General features: G+C 42.2%; 1 protein-coding gene across 1 annotated transcript in view; it reads left to right on the plus strand.

The window, feature by feature from the left end:
* Positions 1–18510, plus strand: part of LOC144753513 (VPS10 domain-containing receptor SorCS3-like) — a 2605581-nt gene extending 2587071 nt beyond the window's left edge. The window contains exon 27 of the mRNA XM_078641177.1: positions 14116–18510. Coding sequence (XP_078497303.1) covers positions 14116–14180 — 65 coding nt within the window. The 3' untranslated portion in view covers positions 14181–18510. The remainder of the gene's footprint in view (positions 1–14115) is intronic.
* Positions 18511–23286: the final 4776 nt, after the last annotated feature.

Below are 23286 nucleotides of genomic sequence, written 5' to 3' on the forward strand. Positions count from 1 at the left end.
GCTGGATCAACTAGAAAATCAACTAGAAATTATATTAAGAGAGAGGCCTGGATGAAATCCTTTCCAATCTAGACAAGGCACGAAAGCCCCAACATTCAAAACGAATGGCCTCATATCCCACTAACTCTACCCCCCGAAAACCTCAATTCGGAACAGCACCCGCCCGTGGAAATCGACTGCTAAGGTCCTCTAAAACCGACACTATGACACATTCTCTCACAGGAATCAAAGCCTCCAAGTCTGGTGCTCAGAGCCACACTAATAAAGAGACCCAAAAATAAAGACCAACCAGAACGAAAGCAGGAATGTTCACTGAAGAAGCTATGGACCTAGCCTCCACTTACGACTCCCCTCTCCCATTTCCCACTAACTCCAATATTCAAGTGATCACGGGCTTCGGAAGAGACCTTCCTCTAATGAAAACTCCAAGAACCCCGTCTTCCCTCACCTCTATACCGAGGGCCCCATTAGGAAAGCTTGGGAACAAAAGTAATCTAGCAACTAACTGCATGCTCATTAACTGCATATCAGCCCCCAAGCATGCAACGGAATTAGCTGAAGCCATCCTCTCTCAGGACCTAGACATTGCGTTCATCACAGAGACATGGCTAAATGAGATCTCCCCACCCTGTCTAGACATGCTGGTGCCTCCAGGTTTCACCAACATCAACAAAGACAGAAAAGATCAACGTGGGGGTGGTGTAGCCATCATCCATAAAGATGACATGGACATCACGGTAATGGACCCATGCAATTACAGCTCTTTTGAATGTCTATCTGTCACCATCAAGACTAAGGACAGCCGCCCTTTAGTTGTTCCCCTTATCTATCATCCACCTCGCAACTCCCCCACTTTTGGTGAACACCTTTCCGACCTGATCACCCACGGTGCTCTTAAAGACTCTAACTTCATAATCATGGGTGATCTCAACTTACACTGGAACGAAGCCAACAACACACTAATTCAATCTCTCAATATTCTCCTTTGTGACAATAACCTCTCCCAACACTGCTCTGAAGAAACCCACAACAAAGGAGCGACCCTGGATGTCATTATTGCCTACCAAGACGCAATCACGATCAACAACATCCTCCCAGTGGACTGGTCAGATCATCACATGATCTTATTCCACGTCAACCAAAGAGCCCTGTCCCTGCCTCCTGCTCATGACCCTCCCAAATGGTCAAGAAATCTCACCCAGATCCCCCTGGATGCCATGGTGGATAGACTAAAGTTGCTCCTACCCAGTGACAAAGATCTCTCTACAAATGACCTCACAGCACTCTAGAACACGAACATGGGTCTCCTCCTTGACCAACTAGAGCACCCCTGAAACTAAGAAAAAATCGAGCCATTCCGTCCAGAACCTGGTTCGACTCTGACACTAATGAAGAAAGGAGACAACGGAGAGCCGCAGAAAGACGCTGGAGGAGCTTGCCCACTACCTGCAAACGTGACAATCTCAGAACTATACAGAAGAAATACAACAATCACATCAAAACCAAAAAAACTATGTTTTTTCCCCTCTGCTCTGGAGAGCGCAAAAAACAGACCTTAGGAACTCTTCAGGATTATTAGACAGTAAACCGCCAAACCCGACACTTCCCTGGGGCTGGCCTCCAAAGAATGTTGCGACAACTTTGCCAACTTCTTCAATGACAAGATCTCCAAGACCGAACGATCTCTGATCACCAGCTGCTCTTCCCCTTCCCATAGCAGACACGGCGGGGTGCCTGGTAGCGCCCACTACTAAACCTTGTTGTCTAGTTTTCAGAAATGTTTGGGTTTGGTAGTTTCCCAGGATGGCCGCCGAGCCCGGGGCAAAAAACTCAGGCCCCCCCCCCCCCAAAACAGGTACTTTTGCTATAGGTAATTTTAAAGTCTCCACCGTACGATTTCGGCCTTTTCCTGTTGCAGCCACTACGCCTACCCATGCAAGTGAGGTACCATTTTTATTGGGAGACCTGGGGGAACGCTGGGTCGGAGGAAATTTGAGGATCCATGCAGATTCCATAACTTTACCACACAGAAATATGAGAAAAAAGCGATTTATTTTGCGAAATTTGATGTTTGCAGTGGATTCTGGGTAGGAGAATGATGAGAGACCCACGCAAGTCATACCTCGCTGGACTCCCCCGGGTATCTAGTTTCCATAAATGTGTGGGTTAGGAAGGTTTCCCTAGATGGCCGCCGAGCCCCGGGCCAAAAACTCATGGGAACCCCATTGCAAAAGCAGGTTGGTTTGTGATAGGTAATTTTGATGTCGCCTCATTAGGTTTTGGGCCCTTGCCTGTTGCTGGTCCTTAAGTCACCCATGCAAGTGAGGTACCATTTTTATCAAGAGACCTGGGGGAACGCAGGGTGGGAGGAAATTCGTGTGAGCCAAATGATGCCACGCTTTCCCAAACAAAAATGTGCGAAAAAACCGATTTTTTCAACTAAAATTGTGGTTTGCAAGGGATTCTGGGTAAGAGAACATTGGGGGATCCACACAAGCCATAGCTCCTTAGAAGCCCCCAGGTGTTTAGTTTTCAGAAGTGTATGGGTTTGATAGGTTTCCCTGGATAGCCACCAAGCACAGGACCAAAAACCCAGGTGACCTCCCTTGCAAAACCAAATTGTTTTGACCTAATTATGTTTTCAGTTCTACAGCGTGAGTTTTTTGGGACAATATTGCATGGAAATTGTGACAGACATTTTCAAGTTTACAGGAATGTGTGGATAAAAAAATAATTTAGAATTCACAAGAGAGACATCACCATATACTCCCATGGTTTAACAATAATATCTTCATTTAGTAAGTTATTTTATAGCTGTAATGTACACCTTAACAGAGTTACTCAAAAGTCAAACATTCCGGCACATCTATCTAAAAATACAAATATTACTGCACAGCCATCTAATCTGCAAGCACACACATACTGGTTGGATTTGGCACGAGGGTGAGTGATGATTCAGTATATACAATTGTATTAGCAAGTTATTTCACAAAAATGAAATGCACTGTTAATAATTCAAAAGTCAATAAACTGAACCATTGACTCACAGCTCGTGAGCTGTAAAGCCACGTCAAGGCATCAACCTCTTTACAGGCCATTCATACACCTTTCATACGTGTGACACATACAAAACATTCACACCGCCAGCCACGGGCCCATCACATTACAACATTCACATCAGCAGACAGCGCCATTCAAGGGCCCAACACTTTCACACGCCCACTTTCCTGACAAAGCAACTACACAAAGTGATGAACTGCGCGAAGTGGCACTCAGCTAGCAGTGTGTGTAGTGACCAACAGAAAGTAAATACTCACACACCGCCAGCCGAGCGCCAGTCCACCCACACCGCCATCCAAGCACCAGTCCACACACACCACCAGCCAAGCACCAATCCACACACACCACCAGCCAAACACCAATCCTTGCACTCTGCCAGCCAAGCACCAGTCCACGCACACCACCAGCCAAGCGCCACTGCACGCACACCGCCATCCAAAGACCAGTGCACGCACACCGCTAGCCAACCACCAATCCACACACTCCGCCAGCCAAGCACCAGTTCACGCACAACGCCAGCCAAGCACCAATCTTTGCACTCCACCAGCCAAGTGCCAGTCCATGCACACCGCCAGCCAAGCGCCTATCCTTGCATTCCGCCAACCAAGCAACAGTCCACGCATACCGCCAGCCAAACACCAATCCTTGCACTCTGCCAGCCAAGCACAAGTCCACGCACACTGCCAGCCAAGCACCAGTCCACGCACACCGCCAGCCAAGTGCCACTCCACGCACACCGCCATCCAAACACCAGTGCACACACACCGCCAGCCAAGTGCCAATCCACACACACCGCCAGCCAAGCACCAATCCTTGCACTCCACCACCCAAGCATCAGTCCACTCACACCACTAGCCATGGGCCATTCCAGGCACACCACCAGCCAAGTGCCATTCCATGCAAACCGCCAGCCAAGTGTCAGTCCACGCACACCACCAGCCAAGCACCTGACCACACACACCGCCATCCAAGTACCAGCCTGCACACACCGCCATCACATTTAGAATTATTATGTTTTTTAATAACACAAACCAATTGCAAATACCTACAAATCTGCTAACACAAATTCTAAAATTAAATACATTGCACTAATGCCAATCTTGAAACAGACTAAAAAATATTAAAGAATACAGACCAGGCAGTTCACTTTACCACTCATGGATACTCCCAAAACTTCTTATGCGTGTGGTACGATTTAAAACACACAGTCCAGGATTAGAAGGACAGTCGGGGCAGTACATACGAGTCTCCCTCTGCTCGCCTATTCGCCAACAGACTCTACATCTCCTAGTGGGAAAGTCTTTGAGGATGTGGGAGGAATGTATTCAGGAAAGTGGCGATCTTTCAGTCCAGCCACATCCTCCACCACTCCAACACTAGGAACACTTGCCTGTTCCACTAGAACAAGGCTGCCTATTATAGACTCCTGAAATTAACAAAAATCATCTTTGACACAGGACAAGAATTCTGAAACACAACAAAAGCATTAAAGGTTGCCAAGTGGAAAAGATGAATAGCCAACTTCTTATACCAAATGTAAGCCTTACGAAGAGCTGCATAAGGTTCCAACCTCTGATCTACTCTGTCAACACCACATCATGTGCCTATTATAGTCTAAAATGCACACAGGTTTGCGCACTTCAGCAGCCTGACCCCAAACAGGCACAGGTGCAGTGCTTTCATCATGGATGGTAGTCAGCATGTACACATCTCTCCTGTCTAAAAACTTCACAGCTAGAAGCTCCTCACATCGCAATGCACTAGACTGTCCCCGCATAAGCCTTTTGCAAACAAGTTCTTTTGGGAAACATTTACGGTTACAGCGCATTGTGCCACAAGCAACAGTGCCCACTTTGGCCAATTCCTGAACAACCGCACACCAGTGTAGAAGTTATCTACATATAAAGGGTGGCCTTTGTTAAATAATCCTCTACCTACTTCCCACACAACTTTCTCAGTCACTCCAAAAGTGGAAGGACAACCAGGGGGGTTAATGCTGGACTCCTTACCGGTGTACACCCTGAAATTAAAGACATATCCAGTCCCACTGTCACACATCATATACAGTTTAATTCCATAGCGTGCCCTCTTACTAGGAATGCATTGCCTAAAAACCAAGCGGCCCTTGAACAATACCAAAGACTCATCCACTGCTATTTCTTTACCAGGAGCATAGATCTCAGAAACAAAGTGATCAAGGACAGGCCGAATCTTAAAAAGACGGTCACAATCAGGGTGATCTCGTGGCAACGCTAAACCATTATCAACAAAATGCATCATCCGAGAACCAAATACCGATCACGACTCATGACTGCTGGAAATATAGCCGTTGCCATCAAGGCACTAGTGGACCAATATGAAGACATCCCAAAAACTTCTTCATCTCTTCAACATTTGTGGGAGTCCACCGGATAGCTCTAGAATGGGGCTTAAGGCTGGCCCTGTTGTCCCTCAAAAACTGTTCTGCGTAGAAATGAGTCTACTCTACAATCTCTGCCAAAAACACATCGTCCATAAACAACTGAAAAAAAATTATCGGCAGAAAATTCTCAGTATTCACTCTACACCCTGGAACACCTGTAAAGTCTGGCAATGCCGGCTGCAACATGCCAGGCGCAACCCAGAGGCCATCCCTACCAACGGGAAGTGCAGCCGCCCCAGCCTGCAGCCCAGATGCCTCTTGCCGCACTACACCAACGGGAAGCCTAGCAGCCTCAGATACTTCTTGCTGCACTACACAAATGGAAAACCTAGCAGCCCCAGATGGCTCTTGCCGCACTACACCAATGGGTAGCCTATCAGTGCTCCCATCCGACTCCTTCCGACAAAGCATACGACAGCACATCCAAACCAAAAGATTGTACCACCTTTGCCAGCGGGGTGACATAGATATTAAATAACGTAGGGTTCAGAGACGAGCCCTGAGGCACTCCGCATAATAGAGGTTTTGGATCCGAGTAGAAATTTCCCAATTTCACTGTTTGAGTCCGCTCATTAAGGAAAGAAGCGAGAAGCCCTAGAGCCGAGCCACCAAAAGCTGCAGTAGGAACAAGTCAAATTAGTAGGGTGGTATGATCTGCATCCACCTGTGTACAAATATTGTCGAAAACAGCAGCGAGAGCAGTTTCTGTGCTACGACAGCTTCTGAACCTGTGTTGTGAAACATTGAGGATTTGATGGTCCCTTAAATAGGCACTCATGTGGGTATTCAAGTGGGATTCTAAAATCAGGGACAGGCAAGATGGAAATGGGACGATAATTTTTCAATTCCATAGGGTCCAGTGAGGGCTTTTTTAAGAGTGGCCTGACCACTGCAGCCTTCCATGCCAGGGTATTTTGCCCCTCTGAGATGGCTAAGTTTAGGCAGTAGTGAAATGTGGTATGATAGCTTCTCTAGCGCTAGACTTAACTCCTTCTAATAAATGGTCTATAATCTCTAGTGACATACTCGGAAAAGTAATTAAACTAGGTGTCACCTTCCTGCTGGATCTTTCCGTTAGATGAATTACAGGTTGGGGATCCACGCCCTTTTTTTAATTTAATGCTTCGAGCTGGGCATAAATATCTGAAATTTTAGTACGAAACAAAGCTGAAAGCCTATCACAGAGCTCCTGTGAAGACTCTGCAGGGTCAATAACCGGGGGAGAAATAAGGGAGTTGAGAATGTTAAAGAGCTCTTTGGAGGATTTGATCGATTTTTAAATAATACCTTCCCTTTTCCTCCATAAGAGCATCTTTGTATGCTTTTTAAGCATTGTTTATGCAGTTTTCTGCCTGATGGTGCTAGTGCGCCATAGCCTTTCCAGCTTCCTACACACCTGTCTCAGTTTACGCAATCTATTGGTAAACCAGGGTGAGGAAGGTCTTTTTCTTGCTTTACAATTACTTTTTGCAGGTGCTAAGGTGTCCATGAATGCTAATCATTTTTAGATAACTCATCTGCAGCCAAATTAGCACTTAAATGCCCTGTAAGCTGAAAATTTGTGAGAAGGTTAGCGAAAGCTTCATTACTGATAAGACTGAGATTCCATTTGTCAGCCACTTTCCTATTTTCAGACTGAGTATTCCGAGATGCAGAGACCCTTAGATTAAAGGGAATGGCAAAGTGGTCTGATCAGGCTAGTGGAAGAGGCTTTCCCACCTTAATACAATGATCATTAGAAAAACTCCCATCTAGGGTGTGGCCCGCCCCGTGTGTGGGGAATGTAACCAGTTGTGTAAAACCACAGCAATTCATACTTTCCAGAAGAGTTTGTGTGTTGTGCCTTAAGATATTGTCTAAGAAGTGTAACATTTGTTCTTTCTAGTCCAAAATGTTACATAACTCCTGACTAAAAGATGTCCTAGGACCAGGTTGTCGGTAACTGAGATCACCAGAAAATATTTCTGTAGGATGGGTATTTATAGAGAAGTATAAAGCCAGGTACCGATCGAGAGATGAGGTGAGTGGTTCAGAACGACAGGTAAATGTATCCATGAGCAAAATACCTAGTCCCCCCCCCGTCATCCTGACCTGTCCAATCTGGCAAAGCTGTATCCAAAAGGGATAGCCTCTACAAGGTCAGGAACTGAGCCATCATTAGCCCACGTTTCTGTTACAAACACCCAGTCCGGCTTTCGTTGTAGTCTTTAAAAGCCACTTTGTTTTTAATCAGGGATCTAACATTAACCTTATTTCTATAGCACTTTCTCTGTGTTTCTACACTTTCTCACTGTACTCGCTCTCTCTCTGATGTGGAGTGACAATTCTAGTGAGGAAAATAAGCTCCTGAACAATACTACAATCATGTTTAGACAAGAACAGGTGAAGGTACTGGCCGAACTATGGATTGGTTGTAGAGTACCTTCTGTGTGCTCTATGTATGCCCCTAAAGGCAGAGAACACTCATTTCTGCTCTGCCTTGTGTTGTTGGGCGCATAATAAGCTCACTAAAAACATGGTAACTGAATTCCTCCCACTACATGATGGCCCATGAAAAATCCCTTTTGAAATCCTATTTATTCACCTATCTCAAGGAAAATGCAGGATCAGTCAGGTTTGCACAAATATACTGGGTAGCAGCTAAAGCCCCAATCATTCCCACTCTTGCTTGGGATAGAGTCCACACAGAAATGGCCATAGAGAGTGAAAATGGAACTTAACAACCTTTACGCCTCAAAAGCAGAATTCATGTTTAGAAGCTAACGGTTTGTCATTATCAATAAGGCCAAAAAGCACGACACCTCTTGGCAGCGCAATTAAGACAAAGGAAAGCAATGATGTCCATTCCTGCCATTAAAGACAGCACTATCAGCTCAGCATGAAAACCGCAAGCCATTGCACAGACCTTCCCTGCCTTATATGATCAGCTGTACAGTACTGAACTAATTCGCGATTAATCTTCCGATTCTTTGATCCGATACAACTGTCTCATCTTAATGACGAAGATCAACATCTCTTGTAAGGGGAAATAATGGAGGAGGAAATTACATTTGCCATCTCAAACATTTCCTACAGCAATGCCCCATGGGAGGAGGGTTACCCCGGGTAATTCTTTAAGTGGGCTAAAGAAGACCTCATATGCACCTTTTATGAAGTCTTTAAAGAAGCCAATCACTCTGGTAGCCTTGCAGCACTCTCTAATATGGCTCTGATTGCCTGAAAACTGGTAAGGATCTACTGTTATGTTGGACCTATCACTGATTCCCTGCTGAATGTTGACATTAAGATACTGGCAGGAATATTGGTGGGCAGGCTGAAGCAGGTAATAGCGGACCTAATTCATCAATAGCAGGTAGGTTTTTTGCATGAACGACATACTGCAACCACATGAGCACATTAACACACTTACTCTGGTTCACCAATGACTCTCATATTGACTCCCTAGCCCTGTCTCTGGATGCTGAAAGTGTGTTTGACTGCATTAAATACACGTTTAGCACCCATAGAAGAATGGCCTTAGGATGAGTTCATCTGTAAAGTTCAATGGCTATATGATAAGCCCATTGTGCAGGACAATTTTGGGGATTTTCCCCTGGATTCTTTTCCCATTAACCGAGGGAGGGGCAAAGGTGTCCACACTTGCTGTTAATGTTCAGACCTGTCTGGATAAAAAGTTATTTGGGATGAGAGTGAGGCGATTCCTATGTCTAGGGGTACAACAAAGGTGTTTTTCCAGGGATATGGATTTCAATGACGAGCAGACAAACTGAAATATTTAGGTGTGTGCATTAAATGAGGACTGGAGAATATGATCTCTTTTAATCTGGATCCCCTTATTGTTAAACACCAAGTGGAATTCCACAGTCAAATCTGTCCCTGTGGGGAAGGCAGTAGATGGTCATGATGGCTCACAGAAATATTTATGACTTGGGAATGCTGGTTCTACTTTTCCCGGAGCCCTTAATATGACTGACTGCTAGTGACATCAAAACCTTTATATGAAGCAGCATGCGACTGTGATTGTGAATCTCTAAGCTAATAACAAACCTGAAATGGAGAGGCCTTAGCCAACCTTGTACAGAACATTATTGAACGCTGCACCACATGTCCCAAATTATGTATATGTGGTCTAGAATGAAACATACCCATCATTGGTTTGCATAGAAATCTCACTCACACATAATAAGGCTGGACTCCAATTATCATACAGGCATAAGAAACCCACATGTCTCTCATCAAAATCTTGTCTTCCAATCCATGATGCAAACCCGGTTGCATGCACACAAAATATTCTGCATCAATGTCATAGTTCACTCCAAAGACCCACTGTAGCATAATGCCAGCCCAGCATATGAATAAGGGGCCGACCCATTCATTTGAATATCTTCAACCAAGCTGGCCTTCACACCCTTAACCAACTTTTATCACAGGGAGAGTTGAAAAACTATGAGAGGCTACAGGAAGTGTATAATTGTCTTTCCGGCATCCTGGGGTCCCAACTATGGCATTTCCCAGAGCCACCCATCCAGCAATTCCTCAAACATTAGGGCATGAATAAGGGGGGGAGTGTTGGGATTTAGCAATCATCTGATACAACACCTACGTTTCAAATGCCTCCCTCTCTATTGACAAATAGTTAATAGGATCACATACGAGGCCGATGAATGGGAAGAAGTTATGGAGAACATAGACAGGGCTGTGTGGGAAACTAGGATGAAATTCAGCCTTTTATAAAGCTCTGCAAAACTGACACTGAACCCCACACAAGCTGTTCATGATAGGGGAATAACTTCACTTGAATTGTTGGAGGTGTAGTGGCTCGGGCACATTCTATTTGATTATACTGATCTGCTCTGCTACTTTTCTCAGGTAGACCATAATCTAGATGCTGCACTGAATGTGACAGTGTTATTAACTGCATGACTGGTATTACTACACAATGTGTTGGATGGCCGCATGCTTTCAAATCATGAAGCACGTTTGCGGACCTTGGCAGTAACTACAGCCAGGCTTTTATAGTCAAGCATTTGCGGTCCCCCAAGGTACCCACTCATGATGAGGGCATTATTGAGATGTACAAAACAGCGTTGTATAAGAAACTTATTTACAAGGTCCAAGATGCCTACATATTTGGTTCCATTTTCTCACTGCTTCTCATGCCACACCCTTTATGATACCCTCTTTACATTACATACCCTGACCATCGCACTTCACTCCATGCCAGTCATGGTGGGACGCTGTCCCTCCTCTCCTTCAGTCACGCATTGGGCTAGAAACCTGCCTTTATCTATACCTCCACCCACTTTGGTCGATGGGACCACTTCACAATCACCCCTCCCCTAATCAGCATATGAATCTGTATCTGTTTCTAACTCCCCCGCACTAAACCCTCCTCCCTCCTGACCTGTGGTGCAGGATAGGTAAGGATCCTGTCTTATCCAGTGAGCACAAAGTACCCCACCCACATAGCTCCTGGACATACCTATGTCTTTCCCCTAGTGATGGGGTTACTTTCAAGCTGTTGACTTCATCAGGCGCCTATTGGCTTAATGTCACCTGGGCTGGACTTGACTCACTAAGTCATTGGCATCTGATATTTTGTTAGGGTGACAGGTCTATACACTTGTCTTTTTACTCTCAATACGCAGCACACTATACCACCCTACCCTACTTTTCAGCCTCTATTGTTAGACAGAGTGGAAAAGTATGTTTTGCCTACTGATAAACAGAGCTGAGGACTTTGTTCAATCCGGTGGTGCATCTCAGATACCTTGAGCTCCTGTATTTAATGTGTTCACATTTGTATTTGTGCTTATGGGTGTATTGGTCTTTGTAGCTGCTTTTCGACATATAGATTTGCCGGATTTTCTCAATGCTGTAATACCATTTGATTGTATTGTTCATTGAACTTATAAATGAATATAACAAAAAAATAATAAGGGAATTTTTAAAAGGGTACAAATTCTAGCACACATTCATTTGTTGCAAAACCAGTAGCACAGATTCTACTACACAATATTGTCATCAGAAGACCTAAATATGCAACCACTTACTGAAAAAATGACTGCAGTGAAAGTGTACTGTACTAGAGTTCTTGGCGTACAGCAGTATAAAAACCTATTGGAGCAAAATCTGGCTCTTCTTGCACATGTCCCCAATTCTACATATTTCTGTTCAAATTTCTTTGGGATGTACCTAAATTTAGTTGTAGTCAGAATGGAGGGCTGAAATGAAACTGGAGACCCCCCCCTTCTCGGTTGTTTGCTTTCCTTACCAGTAAATGACTATCAGTCCAATTTAAATCTTGGCGGTATAGATACTTCATCACAATTGCGACAGATTATCTTTACCATCAAGATAATAGTCAGTCCGCCAAATTTAGATGCGGCTGGACATTAGGTTTAATCATGATGGAGATGGCTATGTCTCCTTTATGATTAAACTGCTCTGACAGCCCTGTGGTGCCAGAGCCATCGAAGGGACACCTCTAATTCCACCCACCTACTTAGGATGGGCAGAATTAGAGTTCAGTTTTCACTGCCCCTCACCATCAGGAAACCCTGGTGGTAAGGGGCAGTCAAAACTGCTAAATGCACCCCTCCTCATGGGAGAGGGCTCCCATCGCATGGGGAGCATTTTATTTTTTATTTTCAATAAGAAAATCCTACTTCGGGTGGTGATGGAGCCCTGCACCACACTTTCAACAGCACTGACGGGAGCCACAGTGATGGCGATTCTTGCCAATGCTTTAGCATTGACTGCCACCTTTGTGTTCATTTCTAAATATGGCGGGCAAAGTAGTCTCAGCCTGGTGAATGTTATATTCTCTGACAGGCCAACGGGATTACTCCTTCTGTCAAAGTATAAATCTGGCTCTTAGTTTCAAAGAAGACCACTGGAGGAAACTAAAACAGAACTGTAGTATCCTGCGTATACATTGTAAGGTGTTTTACCTGCCCTGCTCAGCCAGTGCCTGTGCTCTGACTCATTAGAATACTGGAGTCTGATGATGCTTCAGAATGTTGGGACTGATAGAGGCAGAGTGACAGTTGGTCATGGGCTGAGCAGCAGACAGGCAGCTCCTGGTGGGGCTCTCATATACTACTTATCTACTTGATGTTAGCAACTTCACTACTTGTCATCTTTATGAATAAAACATCCTGAATTACTACCTTCCTGAGATGACCTTCATCACTGCAAGGACTTATGCTGGATTCATATTATGCAAATTCAAAATACATGCATCAACATCTGATAATTCACCACTTAAAACATGCGCCTTCATCTAAGATTTCCCAAGAATTAAGGGAAAAAGATCGTTGAGGTCTTATTGAATTGTAACTTACTGTTTATTAAAACGCAATCCATTGATTTTAGAATAAATAATGCATCAGTACTCTATACTTTATTATCTAAGGTAGCTCTGGCATCCTAGAATAAAAAATAAGCAATAGTGATGGCTTGAACACTCCCAGGTCTTTATTGATGAAGTATGAGTCAGAGTGCCTAAAACATAGCTGTGTGCCGTTCTATGGCACTAACAATTACCTTTGATTGCCTGCCTCTTTGAAAATGTGTTTTGCAATAGAGGCCCCTAAAATGCCCAGTGAAACTTGTAACATTGTTGGTAAAATGTGATTTTTCACAGTAATATTTAGGTGGAAGATCATATGAAGGCTCTTCTGCATTATGCATTGTTTTGGTGAACAGGTAAAATATCCTCCTACTGAATTCTGAGGTGATATTGATTACACATTTCTGGATCTCAATGAACATTCTAGTGGATTACTTTGTAGTGAATGTGTAGGAAATCTTTTTTTATGTTTTTTACTGTGCTACTTCATTTTCTTTCACTAGATCCGTATTGCGTATTTTTGTCTCTGGCATTAAATGGTTCCTTTTGAATATCCAGTATGTCATGCTTTACAACACATTTTACTGTTAAATACCTGTGTATGATAGTTTGATAAGTCGCACTACATGAACAAGACTCCACGATTCATTCGGTAGAATCTCAGCTTGCTCTGCCATCAGACACAGTGGTGGGTCGCCAAGGGAGTGCTGCGGGGTGATGAGTCCAGGGCAGGGGCGGGTAGTGGAGTCCAACAGACAGGAAGTTAGGTAAGTAATTAAATAAATAAAATAATTTACCTTGCACGCGCTGCATCACCGAGTTGGCGATGCAGCGCACGCAAGGTTAAACTGCCTTTAGCATATACTATGATATTGTTTTGTTGTTTACAGTAAAAGTGTGACTGCATATATAAAGAATGACAAATCGAACCTCTGCTATCATTGCTGTGGGTGTTAGGAATGTTTATGATTTGGTGTCATAGCAGTTATGATATATTTATATCCCTGATTACCATTTTCGCACTTTATAAAAAATGGTTCAGACTAGAAAGGGGGAATATTGCTTGAGAGAACAAACGTTAAATTAATCACGTGTATATATTTACAATTAGGACCCCTTATCTCCTTTCTCGAATTCCTTGGCTTAATATGAAATGAGATTCCAACTCTGTTCATTTATAACATTCACGACATATATTGCCTTGGTGTGTTATTCGTTTGAACCCGTTATATCTCTTTGAAATAGTCCTAAAAGTTATTTTGCTTTCCTTTTTTTCCAGGTGGCATTTCTACTATTGCAAACAGTGAAAGCACAAAGGAAATTCCAAACTGCACTAGCGTTTAAAAATGGGAAAACCATGGATCTGCGATAACAATTACTTTTTTACAAAAAGCTTAAAAAAAGAAAATGTGCTGAGATTTTTTTCTTCTCTTTTGGGGTGTATTTACAGAGCCACATTCACAAAACCCAATTTTGCCAAGAATCTAGTCTTAATCAAAATGATTATGTGATACTCCGTCTATTACTTTTGCTCCAAAGCTTAATGGTACTTACAAATATTTTATTGACCAACGAGGCCTACAAGTACCAGAGGGCACTTGTGCAGGAAATTCTTATTCTAGTACAGTCTACGTGTTAAAACTGTTCTGTTATAGCCACTGAAAGGTTTGTGAATGAGGCCCTCTCAATATGTGCATGTTAATACCAATGGCATATTGTAGATAATACAATGTAAATAGCTTTTTAATTTCTTTGAAATAATGTAATGTTTAGTTCATGAGAAAAAAAAAAAACAAGTAAGAACCTGTGAAAAAAGAACAGGTTATAGAAGTGTTTCTGTTGTCTGTCATATTTAACGCTTTCATCTTTGTCTGAGCAACATGGTTGTTTCTATTTATATAAAGAAGTTTTTGAGCAATTTTTGCCCGGATACCATGAATTCATAATGCACTTTAACTACTGTATATTCCTCTCTTTCTACTCTACTGATAGTACAGTTACAAGACTTGCGGATTCTCAAATCAGCTCTCAAACTCTTCTATTTCTCAGTTGGCTAAAGACCCTGAATTCTTCTATTGACAATATTTTGGATGCTTTCTATATTTAAATTCAGTGGTTATATAGGGACTCTGGCTGTGAAAAAGAATATGTGAAATCAGAACGTTCAGCAACATATTGTTCATAAAACACAAAATTGTGTATGAAAACAAGGATATTAATTAACGTTGATTCTGTTGATAATGAAATACTTATTTAATAACTGTAAATGTATTTAGGTCCTTGTTGTGAAGAAACTATGGGTATCAATTCTTCGGCGAACCCCTGTTACTCTTCCAACTCTCCCCACTCCAAGAAGAGCAGGTGATCCGAACCTGCAAGGCCAGATGTTAGCTATAAGACGACAATCCAAGGAGCGCTTTAGCTTGAAGGCGCTAGATACAGAAGAGTGGGATACCTTCAAAGTAGGAACATCACTGAGACAAAGAAGAAGTCACAGGGATTTGGCAAATGAACACTTGAATAGCTTTTAATTTAAAAAGTTTCAGCAGTTTCACCTGTGAAATAAGCCATGTCATTCATGATTGTGTTGCAGCCTGCACACATTTTGTATGTCTTAAAAAGCCATTCAGCGGGCAGGGAAAAAAACAGAAACGGACATTGCCAACTGGGACCAGGACAACCAAACCTATAAGGGAACGTTTTCAGAGTACCTTCAGCAAATCCATTTCCTAGTATTCTACTCTAAGGAAAATTACTGTTTGGTTTCATTTAGGGCTGCACTTTTATCAACATCAACATGCTGTACTGCAAATGAGCCAATTTCTATTTCAATCTTACTTGTGCATAAGACGAGGATTTAAAAACTATTCTTTTGATATATAAATATAAAATACCCAGGAATAGGTGGAACTTGCAGACTGGGGACAGATCACGTAAATTACATCAGTGTTGGGCCTCTTCCTACAGATGCCAGGCAATTTTGTGTCAGTTTTTAAAACATGGGGCCTATTTATGAGCTAGATTGCCTCACTCTTTCACCGCACAACGTGACGCAAGAGCGACGTAAACCTTAATTCAGATTTAAGAAGCCACGCAAGGCCACTCTGCGTGACCCTAAGGGGCTCCATCAATCTAGAGTAAGGCAATGCATCGCAAGTCGCTGCATTGCCTTACTTTGCCCTGGGAAGGCATTCCATGGGTATTGAGTGGGCGTTCCAATGGTTTTTGACGCATACCCTCATTTACCAGACCTGGTAAACCAGTGAATGCACCAAAAAGATATGCCTTCTCAGGAGAGGCATAACAAGGAGAAATATCTCTATTTCTCCTTGTTACTTCCTCTTTCTATGTGTGCTGCATTCTACAGCACACATAGTTATAGGAATATGCTTCTAAGGATTGTTTTTGTGCAGGAAGGGGCAAAATCAATCCTGCATGCAATGCAGGCACCCTTGCACCGGTGCAAGGGTGCCTGCATTGGTGCTAGGCTTCCAATAGGGTGCCAGTGCAGAGAAAAAGGCAGAAACGTGCTGTATCTTTTAAAACCTGCCCTTTCCCTGTAACACAGTTCAGTGCAGCACGGTGACTTGCTGCGCAGCACTGCATGACATTTTCATAAGTAGGCCCCATGATTTACACCAATCAAGTAAACCAAAATTCCATTTTGCCATCGTCAGTGCAATTGCCATTTTTGCAATGGTCACCTGCTCAGATGTAACTGGAAAATTGCCAAACACTGGCACAAAATATTGTAGCGCAGCAGTGTTCATAACCCTCACCTACCTCCCCAATTAATTGTTTAAAACAAGACATGGATATAGTGGTTAGTTATTTCTTTCAATGCCATTGTCAATAAAATAAGTACATTTCCATGTATCTGTCATATCTCCCTATACTTGTTTTAAAGGATTTCTGACCAGCCGGGGCAAATATTTGGAAACAGTATTCAAGCACCTACATTTTCAGTTTATCATAAATTGCCTGAATTACATGCATCTTTGTATTATTGACCTCATGGTTCACTGAGCAAATAATACTGCTTTGTATTTTTGCTTTTACGTTTTTCTGTGAAATGGTGGAGGAGGTTATCAAGAATCTGCTTGTGCTTTGCTTTGTGCTATAATGACAGCAGAACTATTAGCTCCAGGTTAGTGAAAAACAATTTAAATGTAGGGTGGGCATTTACATCCTACTTTTGTGTTTTCTTTTTAAATTAATAAACATTCATGGAAATACCATGAGAAGTTACGCCAGCCGGAGGTTTCTAGATGTAGTACTAGAAATGTCATATGACATATCCTGCTGACTCCTATTTATCCTGTCAGGAAATTGACATAGTATAGATTTTAGTACATTTGAAAAGAAGCCTGCTGTGCTAAAGCACATTTTTTCTGCCAGGAATACTTATCCCCATAGAGAGAAGAATTCCCATACACCCGCACCAAATATGAGAGTGGTCTGTTCCCCTTCCCATTCTGAAAGGGTGCGTTGCCCAGATTAACTTTCTGCCCATTTTCAGGGTGGGGATGGGCCAGATCAGAGTTTGTGAATGCACGCAAACGTACATATCTGTGGGCATTTATAAAATTAAAAGGAAACTCATGCCTTGTTACAGCAGCTTCCCACACCTCAGCACTTTTGGCAGAGAAATCCTCAGTGGTAAAAGAAATTATTTCCACCAGGAAACCTCTTGTTATTTTCTAGCAGGCGTAAATTCGACTTTTCAATATTTCGAAAAATGTATTTTGTGAATAGGGTTCTAGATGTCTTTAGGTAAGCATGAACGCAAGCGCAGTCGCCTAAATGTACGTCCGCCTTTATGCTCCAGCCTGCGCTAGAAAGATAGTTGTCTAGTTGTGTAGAGGGCGCGTCAGAAACAAGTGAAGTAAAAACAAAATGGTGTACAGCACTGCAGAAACCTGTCCACCCTGACTGCAGGCTACTAACTTTCAAAGGGTGTTAAAAGGCACATAAAAAATATATGCTAACGTTCAGGAGTGCCGGGGTGATAAGTGCAGGACTTTTGGCAATGGGCAATAGGTAGATTGGCCTGGGCCTGTTGAAAACTCAGAATCATATACTTTAAATTAAATCCTCTCAGTGGATGCTGAATGGAGATTCCTTTATGAAGACATGCAAGCTGATTGAGCCACATCTTGCATGTAAAGACAGACTACCCAGTAAACCAATTTGGCACTGTGTTTTAGTGATGAAAATATGCAGCAAATAATGTTATACTGAAATAATGACACAGATACACAGTTATGTGTTGCAAGTTACAAAATGTAATACATATTTTAAGTATATGAAGAACCACTGCTAACCAAATGTAGACGTCAAGGGCAAATCTTCTTCTGGTGGAAATGCCATCTTCACCTTATCTGAAATACAAAGAAATCCTTGGAAATATAACACACCTTCCTAAAAAAAAAAAGCAATGTGCAAGGTTGCACAGGATAGTCCCATCTGTTCCATACTGCTCTGATGCCAATTCATAGAGAATTGCAAGGCCAGTATTAAATACAGTCAGACATACATGCATGAGTCATATTATATATACACATATGCACAGACACATCCACATAGATCTGTTCATATGTGTGTGCATATATTCATATGCATACATACTGTTCATAGTTTAATTGTTCCATTTTAATATTTCTACTGTATAAAGCCAGTGGTTTTGAAATTGTTGAAAATAAATGTATTTTTGTACATCAAAGCTTGTCACGACTATTATTGAGGTGGCCTTGAATGGAAGGTGCATGGAAGCAGTAGACAGGAGGTTCATGGTGCAGCTTATCCAGACCAGCAGTGAGTGAGCAGCCCACTGTGTCTTTCTTTGACCCTATATTTTTTAAGACAAGGAGAACCCACAGACAGAGAACCTGGGGTATATACAATATGTTTTGCGAACAGTAGTTCAAAATGAGCCTTTGGTCATGTATATGTTTCTTTTCCATGAAAGGAAAAACAAATGGAAATAGGTTCTGTGCGTTTGTGATCTGGACTCCATAATATGCAATGTAATGGAAATGCAACACTTTATAGAGTAAAAGGCAATAAACTGTATTCTGAATTACCGTTTAAAAGTCGTTTAATACTTCTAGTTGCTCTTAAATCCTGCTGTATGCCTTTGTAATTAACCACTTTGCAGCTATATTTGCATGCCTAGCACCTCATGCATGGGTAGAAACCTGTGACACCATCTGTTTTTGCAGGAGTGGGGCGATAATTGCTGTGTACCTGATAATCACTAAAGGATTTACCTCATCTATAAAATACCTGTGGTCGTGTGGGGATGTTTTTCCTCAAAATGTTGTCAGTTTAGAGTATGTGCCACTTCTTTTTAAAGATCTGAACTATATCCACTGATTTCTCATTGAAATGAGTGAGCATCCTCACTGGTCCTCCTAGGGTTGAAATGTTGGTGGTACCTTTGGGTTTTACTATTAAGAGTTCAGATCTGGTCACTTTCTCAGCCCTTTTCTCAGCTTCATATAAGGTAGTATTCACGTAACCTCTAGCTCTAAATCTTTCTAGGGCCACAATTTTAGCTTTATGGTATTCAGGCTGAGCTGTGAAATTACGTTTCAAAAGCAGCAGTTCTCCTTAGGGGATATTTCTAATCAAACTTCTGGGATGTTAACTTGCTACATGCAGGAGAGAGATGCCAGCTGTCGGTTTCCTTTATAGTCTTGCCAGAAGTTTTTCCTCCTCCACATAGACTTCCAGGTCTAGGTAACATACCTTGGTGTCACTGATATGCCCTGTAAATGACAAATTCTAATTATTGATGTTAAGTGAGGCAATGTATTCCTCAGCAGAGGAGTGACTGCCTCGCCACACAATTAAAAGGTTGTCTATGTACCTAGCCCACAAGGCTATCTTGTCAATCCAATTCTCATGTCTCTCACCCCAGGCCACATGCTTCTCCCTCCAGCCAACAAACAAGTTTGCGTAGCTGGGGGCGAAGCACTTGCCCATCGCAGTGCCATGCTGCTGTCTGTATAATTGGCCCAAGAATGTAAACATATTGTCCTCTATGTAAAACCTGACCATGTGTAGAAGCTTGTGTTTTTCATACTTAAGAGATCTCCTATTTAGGAACCATTTTGTTGCCGTAATGCATTGCTCATGGTATATGCAAATGTTAAGACTTGTTATATTAAGAATATTCTGTAGCATGTCCTCCTCCCAAATGAAACCCTGAATTAATCTTAGAAAATCCTGAGTGTCTCGTACATATGAGGCTAGGTCTTTGACTAGGGGCAATAGAAAAGAGTAAATGTATGTGGACGTGTTCTCCAAGAGAATGTTGTTGGAAGCTACAATTGGTATTCCCAGTGGATTTTGCATGTTCTTATGTACTTTGGGGAGGTGATAGAAAGTTGGTAGGATGGGTTGTTCACAGTACAGGAATGCATGTACGTCGTCCTGATCCAACATGCCCTTGTCTCCCCAATTTTGCAAACAACAATGGAATGTTCTAATACAGTCTGCTTATTCCATTCTCTTTAAGTTGTCTCATGGCCTTCATGGAGTATTGATCTTTATTAAATACTACAATATTCCCCCCTATATATATGATCCTGTGCTCACAGGTGAGTGAAAAAAGGTGCTCTAGTGAGTGAAAGGGAAGTGTAAATCATGCGCTCTCAAAAAAGCATAGCATTGAACTCCTTTACATGAATTTATATAGTGAAAACACAAATTAAATATGAATATGAGGCGTTTTGATTTCAAGTATTTGAGATCATCAAAGGACTGGTGTCTGAGCATGTGATATCAGAAGGAGTCATGCAGAGAGAGCCTACGCCCTGTAGTGTCTTGCACCAAAATTGGATGATTCTGGTGTCTTTGTAAGGAATCAGTCAAAGGATAGCAAAATTAATCTAAATTTCAAGGAAGCGTCATGGTCAGTTGGTCACCTGTATTTTTAAAACGCATTGAGTGATAAACTGTGGTGCCAAGCGACAAGGAAGAAGGTTCGGTGAAACAGACTCAAGAAGTTATTCTGTGTCAATTGATGCGAAGGTCGGGCATGAGCTCCTGCCCATGTGAGTCTCCTCTGTTAGGATGAGATATCATCCTTGGAGCTTGGCACAACGGTTCCTCATTCAATGCTTTTTAAAAGTACGGGTGACCGACCGACCGACCGACCAAAAATGTAATGAGCCTATACTTCCATTTGTTTTTCCTTTCATGGAAAAGGAACATGTACGTGACCATGGGCTCATTTTGAACCACTGTTCGCATAACATATTTCTTTGAACCTCACACAATGTGTATCCTGATGGGGAGACCTCCTCTGATGGTACCAAAAATCTTCTATTGATTCCACAGCTTCAGCGGAGGACCTGAAGTGGTTAAGCTTGTGATATTTGGTGTGGTAGAACATGATAGCAGCACTCATTTTTAGTCCTACTGGAAAAGTTGATGAGTTGAGATCACAAACTTTATATTGAGCAGCAAGTAGAATGAGCTGTACTGGAGCAAACCTGCATCATCACTGGTCAATAACATGATTAGGTTGGTGTGCATTCTCTTTTAACAAATGGTGCTAATGCACTTATGTTTTCTGGATAACATGCTTTGATCTAAGGTGATGTTTCTTTTACTTATTATATTAAAGGTATTTTTGTTTAGTATTACTAATTGTTTGTTTCCTTCTTATGCTGTGATTTACTAAGTACATCACTATCCCACAAGAAGGATCACCTTCAAAAACGTGTATATCTTTCAGCCACATTCACAACTGCACTGACTCAGCATTGCCCCTTGTAAGAAATTGGGTTATTACTTGTGGAGAATGTGAACCCTTCACAAGTAATACATCCACAATTATCTTTTTACTGGGAACAAAATACCCTATTGTAGCACTTATTTCTCTCTGGGTAGCAAAGCAGAGCAGTCCACTGCTTGCTCAGGGCAGTCGCGTTCGCTAGTAACTTCAGCTTGTTGGTAAGCAATAACAACACTCAATAAATCATTGGAAAAGTACTTTTATTACACACTCTACTAAATGCTACGCAGTATTTTACAAATATGTACATTAAGTAGATGGAAATATCTTTAGTAACACCCTCATATCACATTATGCCATAGTAAGACCTGAATCCTTTAATCGCAATGTCCCCAACCTATAACATCACATTATAAGAGGTGTCACTATAAATAAGGTGAGCCTACTGGCTTTGTCAGGGTGTCACCACATCTTTAAAAGTATCCACATACTAGATTCAACATTGCTACACCATTGTCATTAATGGAGATAGCATCAATATTCAATTACCATCAAAATAATGGGAATCATTACATTGTCATTATCAAAAAAGCATTCAAAATAAAAACATGTGTTTCTGACTCTTTCTTGTACATTAATTAGACCACAACATGCAGCTTTAGGACCAACCACAAGGGGCCCTGCAGCCCAGAGCCCAACATCACAAGCTACAGCTCTGGTAGTGCTTAAAATTAAGGTCTTTTATTGGGGGATACTGCGGGGCATATTATCAAGGACCGGTGTTAAAATTATCACCGTTTTATCGGCAGGAAACTGACGATAAAATGGCCATAATGGGCTTGATAATACGCCCTTTTTAATTCCCATAGAAGCCCATGTTAACACAAGAAAATGGGCTTCTATGGGAATTAACAAGGGCGTATTATCAAGCCCATTATCGCCATTTTATCGGCAGTTTCCTGCCGATAAAACAGTGATAATTTTAACACCAGTCCTTGATAATATGCCCCTAGGTTCCTTGCAGCGCAAAGCACATTTTAATAAGATTGATTGTGCCCCTGCCCCTTCATGGGGCACCACCAAGGATAGGATAATATTCATAAAGTGCACTTATACCCGGGGTGTCAAGGCGCTGTTGCAGGCATTCAAGGAGAAAATAAGGAAAAAGCACCTGCAGCTACCTAAGATGAGAAAAGCCAGGTTTTTATATGTTTTTTAAAAAAAACGGATAAGAGTCCATATTGGAGATAGAGGTGGGCAGGGAGTTCAAAAGCTTGGTGGGCTCTACCAAAAAAGAGCGTCCACCCCATCTGGTCCAGTGAAATCTGGGAGTCACAATTGTTTTGTGAGGAGGATTTCAGGAGCCTCCCAGGGTTGTACCATTGAAAATGAGTTTTCAGATGTGGTGTACCCTTACTATGCAGGGCCTTAAATACCATACTCAGCACCTAAAAGCAGATGCGTTTCCTGATAGGGAGCAAATGCAAGGAACAAATCCCATTCCTGGCTGACTGATGCTTGGGGATTTTAAGTATCAACCACGCTGCTACGTTCTGTATCACCTGAATCTTATTAAGGGAGACTACATTGATGTTAAGGTACAGAGCGTTGCAATAGTCCAGCTGAGAGGTGACTAGAGCGATGATGATTTACTGGTGCAGTCCGGATGGAGTGAAAGGCAAATACTTTCTCAGAATCCTCAGG

Source organism: Lissotriton helveticus, chromosome 5_1, assembly GCF_964261635.1.
Source record: "Lissotriton helveticus chromosome 5_1, aLisHel1.1, whole genome shotgun sequence".
Lineage (NCBI taxonomy): Eukaryota > Metazoa > Chordata > Amphibia > Caudata > Salamandridae > Lissotriton > Lissotriton helveticus.